Source organism: Eupeodes corollae, chromosome 2 (assembly GCF_945859685.1).
Source record: "Eupeodes corollae chromosome 2, idEupCoro1.1, whole genome shotgun sequence".
Classification (NCBI taxonomy): Eukaryota; Metazoa; Arthropoda; class Insecta; order Diptera; family Syrphidae; genus Eupeodes; species Eupeodes corollae.
Window position 1 is genome coordinate 31451982 of NC_079148.1, and position 9648 is coordinate 31461629.

A 9648-nucleotide genomic window follows, 5' to 3' on the forward strand; every position below is an offset into this window, starting at 1 on the left:
TAAACCTATTGAACCATCCTTTCTCTTGTATACAGGATTTTCAGCTCCATCACCCAGCCTATTTTATATACGATTCATATTCTCCAAAAACTACTCAATATATATGTAGCTATAGAATTGGAGCTATATTAATTTGTCACTGCTGCTTGATAATATAATAATTCCGTATCATTAATTATATCGAGGAACATTGTCGCCGCCATAAATAGCATTTCATCATTGGCATTTTAATCATGACATTCAGTGGTGGGGCGTATCGTTAAGCAAAAATATTTGTGACACTAAAGCAAAAAAAAGGACGAAAAATAAGGAAACGAATAAAGGATTCCTTGTATCCTGATTATAATAATATATTAATTAATACTTTCGACATATTCGCTTGGGAAATTAATTAACTTGTTTTTGAAAATCCACATGTTTCTGTTCTATACTTTCCGTGAAAACCTAAAACAAAAAAAATGAAAACTAGGCGAGCCAGAGAATGTGTTATCTTTTTAATGCTAGAAAACAAAGTGTAATAGTTATACACTGAAGAAAATAAGGGTTTCTGAGAAAATCAAAAGCGAAATCATCATTTAAAGACATAAAAACATAACGACAAGGTTTTGACATTTTTTAATCGGTTTTGAAAGACTTAATTCAAGCTCGAAATTTTCATTACTCCACAATGTAACGTTTTTAAAAACTTACTTTTTAAATTTGTGTTTTATTTTTGTGTAAAACTAATGATAAGACACCATTGAGAATAACTTTAGAGAAATTTCACAAAATCAAAACTGTTTCAAATGAGTTTTTTTATACAAATTGCCTTTAAATATCGGAAACAGAGAAACTTTAAATAAGTAGTTTCGGAGAAGATTACACATCATTTTTAAAAATCAAAATTAAATACTCCGACAATACTATCGGAATAGGCATTTTAGACTTAAGAACCGTTCAAGGGTATAATTCTTCTTATACTCTTGACCTAAGGAAAACAAAACTAAAAATGAATTTTAGAAAATACAATTTTTTAAAATATCTTCTCATAAATTTATTCGTTTATTTATTATCGTTCAAAATGTTGCTTAAAAAGTATTGTAATCGGTCGAAATAAAGAAATTTACGTTTCTCGACGTTTCGAGGTCCCTAGTATCTAAGTAAAAGATTTTTAGAGATATCTGTCTGTGCATAAGTGTGTACGTATACATACATTCGTTATTCCGTACGTCCGTACGTCCGTACACCCTTATGTCCGAATATCTTTTTTCGTCATCCATATCTCAGTCACCAGTGTAGATATCGACTCCAAATAAATTTTGTTATACAGATAATAGTGCAGAAAGATGCAGAAAGGGTTCTCAAGAAAATTGGGTGGATGGTTTTTTTACCATAGAAGTTTGAAAAAAAGGTAAACATTTTGGTTAACCCTAAATATCTTACGATATTGAGGGAGTATATTTTTTGAAAACAATTCATTTAACGGTTTTTTTTTATAAATTAAAAAAACTGAGAAAAAAAATTTGTCACCTCCAAAATTTTACGATTTAAATATGATTTCATCTCCAAAAGAATTTTGTGCAACGAAAAATAATGTTTTTGACATCTGATAAAATTTTGAGAAAAATCGAATTGACAGTACTTTTACAAAAAATAAAAAACCTTAACAAAATTTAACAAAACTTGGTAAAAATTTACTTTCGACTCAAATAGCTTTTCAAAAATTAAAAATATTGTTTTCGATATTCAGTAATTTCGCAAATTTCGTAAAAATTGATACGAGTACATATAGACAAGATGGGAAGTTATCAGTGTGGGTCGCATTCCAGCCTCTTTTTTTTTTACTAGATATTGGGAACGGTAAAATACTACTGCATCAAAAGAAGTAATACATTAAACTGCGAAGCAATTTCTGCACTGTTCTAAAGGAAAAAAATGAATTGATTCAGGGTATTTTTCCGGATATACAGAGTAATTAATATCAGGCTATTTTGGCAGCCAAAAATGTTGATGTTGAAAAAAACTTCCAAATACAACAATTGTTACCTGATGCCTTTTAAATCAATCCATACTGTTGTTAAATTCACTAGATAAACCTGGGATTCCACCACAAACTCTTCTATTCAAACTATGGAGAAGAATAATAGGTGTACTATTATTCTCCTGCTCAATTTGATTCTACCTCAATTAAGCAACAGTACACTTTGGTATTCAAAAAGATCACTCGAAATATTATCGATGCAACCATTTTAACTGGAATGTTTAAGGGAAAACTGGTTCTGTTGCTCCGTATACCGTCAGATTCTACCATAGTCTTGAGAAGGTTACAGTTTAAAATTCTTTTAGCTTTTGCCTTGTCTACAAAGAAAAGTCTCAGGGCTAAAGAATGTCCATTTCATTGCTTAGATTTTGAAAATGGATGCTTTTCTCATGAAAAGCTGTATGTTGCACGTTCACGTGTAAGAACCTGTTAAACATATTTATGTTAGCGATTAAAAGTGTTTTTAATTTAAAATAATAAATATTATTTATAGAAGATTTTAAACTATCCGCCCAACCCTTATTTATAAGTTTAACTTTAATTCTTTTGTATTGACTTTTACTTTACACCAACTGCACATTGCAGTTCGTTCGTAAATAATAATTGCATTGTAATAACAGATAACGGCAGTAGAAAATCAGTCATGAGGTCCCCATGCTTTTTAACAAATGACATAAATATTAAAACGCATGGGCGTGTCCATGTCTGATGTTCTCCTACAGTTCCCCTTAAATAGTTAACGACAATGTAATACAACGAAAAACGTTAGACACAGCAACGTGTGGCCGGGTCGGCTAGTACAAACTCGTATATACAAATTAGAAAAATTGGAAAAAATAATTATCATCTCAAATATTTTACGAAAAGAAAATTATTTTGTCTCCGAAATAATTTTATGCAACGAAAAATAACGTTTTTGACATATTGTCAAATTTTGAGAAAAATCTAATTGACAAAAACCTTATTAAATTTTAGAAAAATTGCCTTTCGATTCAAAAATATTGAATGTTTCATTCTGTGCTCAATGTTCTTAGGAAAAACCCAGTTGGTATTCGTTTATATAAGCAATACAAATTTTCAAGAAACGTTACTAAAATTGGCTTTCGACTAAAAATCTCGCTGAAACAAATAAATTTTGAAATCAAACTCTTCATGGTATTCAAAATATTGTTGGTAGTATTATTAACTTCCCATAGGAAGTTATTGCAATGGGTCCGATTTGTCAAATTGAAAATTTTGACATTTCTCAACGTTTCAAGGTCCCTAGAGTGGAAATGAAAGATTTTAAGAAAGAAATCTGTGCTTGCGTGTGTACGTCAGTTTGTACGGGCGTACTTCTGTACGTTCGCGACGTTTTTATCGTCATCCATAGCTCAAGAACCAGTAGAGCTATCGACTTCAAATAAATTTTGTTATGAAGATAACAGTGCAGAAAGGGAAAATAAGATCGGTGGTTTTTTTTTCCATAGCAGTTTGAAAAAAAGGTGAACATTTCGGTTAACCCTAAATATCATACGAACCAAAATCACTAGAGACTTTAATTAAATTTTATATAATATATTCTAACGTGATACCAAACAAGTATATTTAAAAAAAAATACAATCGAATATTTTACGAATACAAAATGATTTTATCACCAAAACAATTTTGTGCAACGAAAAATAGCGTTTTTAACATCTGGTAAAATTTTGACAAAAATCGAATTGACAGTTTTTTTTAATAAAAACCTAAAAAAACTTAATAAAAGTTTGTAAAAATTGATTTTCGACTCAAATAACTTTTTAAAACTTTGAGACATTGGCTTCAAACTAATTTAATTTTTTTTTAAATATTTTCGACATTCCAGCAGTTCAATTTTTCATAAAAAAATAAAATTTACGAAAAACAGTACCCACATTTGGCAAAAGCGATGTTCGCTTCTCGCTATCATGTGAAAAATGAAAAAATTAATAAATTAATTTTATTTATCCAATTTGTATTTTTTAATATACAAAATAAAAAGTTTTAAGAAATTCTACTAAAATTGTTAAAAATTGGTTAACGACTAAAAAATCTAGTTAACAAAAAATTTCAATTGGTAACTTTTTTGTGTAGTACCCGTGGCATGATGGTAAGTACGTTAGACTGTCTTCCAAGGGGTCTTTGGTTCAATCCCTGCCTGTGCCACCTTAATTTAAAAAAAAAAAAATAATTTTCGCGGGTACTGCCTCTTGTGAGGAATTTACAAATCCTCTAAGAGTAATTCTTCTCATGAAAAAGTGCTTTCTCAAATTAGCCGTTCGGACTCGTCATAAAATTGTAGGTCCCTTCCATTCCTGACGACAGTACTCGCACACAGGAATGGTTGAGAGTTGTAAGTCACTAGGCCCTGGTTCCCAACGGACTGTTGCACCACCCAATTTGATATTCTAACTTGTTAAAAACAAAACTTGGCAACCACTTTCTTCCACATCTGTCAATTTCCTTGGTACGAACATGCGTGTTAAATCGCTTTGCTATATGATTTTTGGCACATGTTGAGTAGTAAAAGAACAGTATACATGTTGGCACGATTTGGTGGCAACAGAAACTATTTTTATGAACTGAAACACAATCGTCTTGTGAAGGAGTTATAAAATCCTTTAAGATAAATTTTATTAATGTTTATTACATATAGCTATATTTATATTATATTATACTTACATTAGTTTCTTATCTTAGGATTATTTGTTTTTATACAATTAGATTTATGTAGTATAGTTAAGTTGTTAGCTCTTTGCGTGCTTAATTACAATTACAATGATTAAAGTTTAAAAAAATGGATGCCAATTTGTATGGCGGAGACTTCCGGCATATTTGTTTATCCGAAAGCTGCTAGCCACCAGGGAGGTGATACCTTATGACCTAACAACCCGATCATACTGCGTTTGCCACAGGGTTGTTAACACTCCCCCTTGGTAGTTCCGACCGTGGGCTAACATCTTTCTCAGCTCTGATATCTAGAACAGCTAATTTCACTGCTGGCTTTTCATAAACTCCACTTTGTGTTTGCACAAAGGCGCTTCGAACTTGGCCGTCTTTAGAAATCGTAGTTTGGATTACACGACCTTTGGGCCAGCAGTTTCTTGGGCTCATTGGATCGACAATCAGGACAATATCACCCTTTTCAATAGGCTTCACTGAAGTAAACCACTTGGTTCGGCGGGTAATTGTCGGAAGATACTCCCTTACCCAGCGTTGCCAGAAGCGTTCTGCGTACTGTTGCGATATAAGCCAGTTTCTTTTAAGTAATTTAGTGTCACTGTCGAATACTGCGGGTGGTTTGCTGCCATTTGAAGACCCCAAAAGAAAGTGATTGGGAGTTAACGCTTCTTCGCTTTCGTCGTCGATGGGAATATAGGTAAGTGGACGGGAATTTACTATGTTTTCTACCTCTATAAGCATGCTCCGTAACAACTCATCCGAAGGATTTCTAGTTGGCACTATGTCGTAGAGGGAGGTTTTTACTGACCTCACTAGCCTTTCCCAGCTGCCCCCCATATGTGGTGACCCCGGTGGAATGAAGGTCCATTTGGTATCGGTTGTCGTGAACGTCTCCATTAGTTTTTCAGTGTTGACTTCTTTAAGCGCCTCTCTTAGTTCTCGCTCAGCACCATGGAAATTTGTTCCGTTGTCGCTGAAGATCTCGATGGGAACGCCACGCCTTGCCATAAAATTTCTGAGAGCCAAAATGCACGAATCTGCCGATAATGAGTGTGCGATCTCAAGATGAATTGCTCTGGTTGTCAGACATGTCAACAATACTCCCCATCGTTTCTCGGTTCTTCGAAGAATACTCACATTCATAGGACCAAAGTAGTCGACTCCGACGAATGAGAAGGGTCGACAGAATGGAGCAATTCGTGCTGGTGGGAGTTGAGCCATCATAGGAGGTTGCGGTTTGGCTCTGGTATTTTTGCAATCTTGGCAGTTTTTTCTTACAAGTCTTAATGCAGATCTCATATGAGCGATGTGAAATTTTTGGCGCAGTTCGTTTATAACGGTTTCGTGGTTTCGATGGTTGAAACGGACGTGAAGATCGGTGATGATTAGCGCGGTGATGGGATGATTTCTTGGGAGAATTATGGGTTTCTTAACGTCTTCGCTGACATCAGCAGAGGAAGGTATCCTGCTATTCGCTCGAATAACCTTATCTGCGTCTAGGTATGGACACAGGTTGTAGAGTATGCTGCTCTTTTCAACGGATTTTTTGGAGGATAAGTCCACCATTTCATCCCAATACTCACTAGTCTGGGCTTCACGAAATAACTCAGCTTCGGCAGATCGAAGTTCTTCTTGTCTGAGATATCCCTTTCTCTGCTGATGAAGAATACCTGACTTCCTTTGATGTCTCTTAATGCTAGTGTTGTGGATGAAGCGAAAAAAGTATGCTGCAGTCCTAATTAGCCGTCTCCAACTTGAGGTATCACTGATTCGAAAATTTTCTTCTTTATTCAGCGTATGTAGGTTGACAAAACATGTTTTTAACTCCTCAACTGTGGCATTCTCAGGGGGTATTTCATTTGGCCAAAGATTCGGGTTAGTTTTCAAAAATTCTGGACCCGTAAACCACCGATTGGACGCCTTAAACTCGGGAACTTTCTGCCACTTCGTTCCTTCATCAGCAACATTTAACTTAGTGGAAATCCATTTCCAATCGGATATTTCTGAGAAGTCCAATATTTCGCTTACACGATAGGCAACGAAAGGTTTGTATCTGCGGTGATCAGATTGAATCCAGCTTAGAACATTTTTTGAATCCGACCAGAAAGTACACTGGGAAATACGGATCGTGTGTGATTTTGTAATGACTTTCGCAAATCTTACGCCGAGGACTGCCGCCTGAAGCTCAAGCCTTGGGATCGATAAGCTTTTTAATGGAGCTACTCTCGTTTTGGCACCAATCAGGACACAGTTTATATTATCGTCATTTGCGATTCTCAGGTATGCAACAGCGGCGAAACCATTTTCGCTTGCATCCACGAATACGTGCAACTGAATTTCGGAACTCGAATCAGGATTATTGACGATATAGCATCTCGGAATTTTGAGTTTCACGATTTCAGGCAGGTATCGAATCCATTTCAGCCACTTTTCTAGCTCCGCATCTTTGATATCTTCGTCCCATCCGATATTGGATCGCCATACATCCTGTAGAAGTACCTTAATGTACATGAGGAAATGTGCTACGAGACCTAATGGGTCGAAGATCGTCATCAAAATCCTTAGAACTTCTCGTTTCGTTGGACGTTTGTGACCGGAAAGAATATCAGATTGAACTGCACTGGCATTTATTTTATAGGTAAAGCAATCAGATGCAGTGCACCACCACATGCCTAAAACCTTTTCAGTCCCCATTTCCACGTCAAGAGCAAGATCCACTTGGTCGGTTGGTTCAGATTTCATTGCTTTTACGACTTCAGGTGAATTAGAAATCCAGTTCCTAATGAAGAATCCTCCTTGTAGGTGTACGTAACAAATTTCTTTAGCCAATTGTATAGCCTTCTCTTCCGAGCTTGTACTATCCATCAGATCATCGACATATTGATTATTTTTGATCGATTGAACAGCTCTTGGAAACTTGGCGGAAAATTCATCGGCATTCTTTCTGATCACATACTGCGCGCTGGCGGAGGCAGATGTCGCTCCCATTATCATTACCTGCATTGCTAACACCTCAGGTTCAACTTCCTCGCTGGTACTCCATAAAAACCTTTGAAAGTGTTGGTCTTCCTTGCGAATCTGAATTTGGTGGTACATTTCCATGATGTCTGCGAAGATTGCAACTAGCTCTTCTCTGAATTTAAACAAAACAGCTATAAGTGATGCAAGTTGACCTGGACCCCTCAAAAGCATAGAGTTCAGCGATACACCTTGAACGGTCGCTGCTGCGTCCCATACTATCCTTAGCTTCCCAGGTTTGTTTGGATTGAAAACAGGAAATATAGGAAGATACCAACAGCGGTCACCTCTTTCAGTTACTTCTTCTTTTGTGAGCTTTCTAGCATACCCTTTTTTGATAAATTGTTTGATCTTCTCGTCTAGGGATTTAGCCAGCTGCGGCTCCCTCTTCATTCTCTTGTGAAGACAAGCTAGTCGCCTTTTTGCCATGGGAAGACTGTTTGGTATAGCGAAGTCATCGAATTTCCAGAGCAGCGATGTTTCGTAGCGCCCATTTTTTCGAATTGTATTGGTATCTAGCTGATCCAGCGCACGCTTGTCTTCTGTTGGCATCAATACCTTGTCTGCGTTTGATATCCCGAAGTTATCCATACAAATATAATCTTTAACTAGACGCTGCAATCCAGTATCATTGCATTCACAGATGTGAAAATTGTGGTGTTGGTATCTTAATTCAACGTCATGTAACTGTTGAGAGCAACTACCATGCACTAGCCATCCCAAACGAGTCTTAGTTGCGACCGGCTCTTCGGTTCTCCCTTCTCGACATTTTAGAGGAAGTCCCAATTTTGTATGCTTCAGGCCAATTAACAAACGTGGAGATTGATTATCATACGATTCGATGGGTAGTCCTTTTAGATGTTCATATTTATTCTGTAGGTCTTCGAAATTTAGAGATTGATAAGGCAGCGATAGGTTCTTCACAGTGTGAACATCAGACAATGCGTAAATCTTAGCATCATGTACTGTGCTTGAAATTCGGAGAGTGAGCAATTGTGACTGGTTTTCATATCTATTAGTGTTGCCAGTCCACTTTAGACACAACGGCTGTGGTTTACCCTTCATATTAAGTTGGGTTGCGAGTTCCTCGTCCATCAAGGTCAAGGACGAACCATCATCCAGGAAGGCGAAAGTCTTAATTTGAGATCCATTTCCATACAGGATCACTGGTACGATTCGAAATAGGGTGGATTCACAATTGTTACGATGAGCGTTGCAATGGCTTTTCATATGGACCGAAACGTTTCCTTTCACCTCTTGAATTTCTTTCTTGATCGATTTCTCCACGTTGTTCTGGTCATTGTGCAATAGCGGATGATGTTTGAAGGTGCAATTGTCTTTGCCGCAAACTGATGTTAAAGGGCAATTCCGTATATTGTGTTTCTTCAAACATCTTCTACAAAGTTGGTATTCTCTTACCGTTCCCCACTTTGAGGTTCGACTGAGCTGCTGAAATTGTTTACATACAGCCACTGAACTACAACTTCCTTGGCAAACGTAGCACTTATGTTTTGATTCGTTATTATTTGCATCAAACTGTGAGTGAGAATTAAGGAATCCGGATTTTGGTTTGATCTCTCGAAATCGACTGGTACCTTTGCTCTCTGCAGATGGCGTTTGAGTATGTGGAACTAGCACCCCGTTGGCGGCTTCAGCAAGTTGGTAAATCCATGCACTAAAATGGGAGAGAGTGCAATCCGGCAACATCATCTTATAGATACCCCAGTTCAGGAGGATAGTTGGCGGAAGTTTACCTTCAAGCTGAGTCAGGAGCGAGGGGTTGTTTAGATGAGCGTATAATCCTGTTGCTTGTATAGTGGCATATAAGTTTTGAACTTCCAAGGCGAAATTCAAAATTGTCTCTAACTTCCCATCTTTGGGTGGAGGTGTCGTATTAACCTTTTGAAGCAGTGTTTGGATAATAAGC

At 36.6% G+C, this 9648-nt stretch overlaps 2 protein-coding genes across 2 annotated transcripts in view; both read right to left on the minus strand.

Moving 5' to 3' along the window:
• The window catches only part of LOC129944321 (zwei Ig domain protein zig-8), a 422695-nt gene that overhangs the window by 231951 nt on the left and 181096 nt on the right, over window positions 1-9648 (minus strand).
• On the minus strand, window positions 4917-9431 carry LOC129944820 (uncharacterized). Its single transcript, XM_056054482.1, has one exon. The coding sequence runs from the start codon at window positions 9429-9431 to the stop codon at window positions 4917-4919; it is 4515 nt and encodes a 1504-aa protein (XP_055910457.1).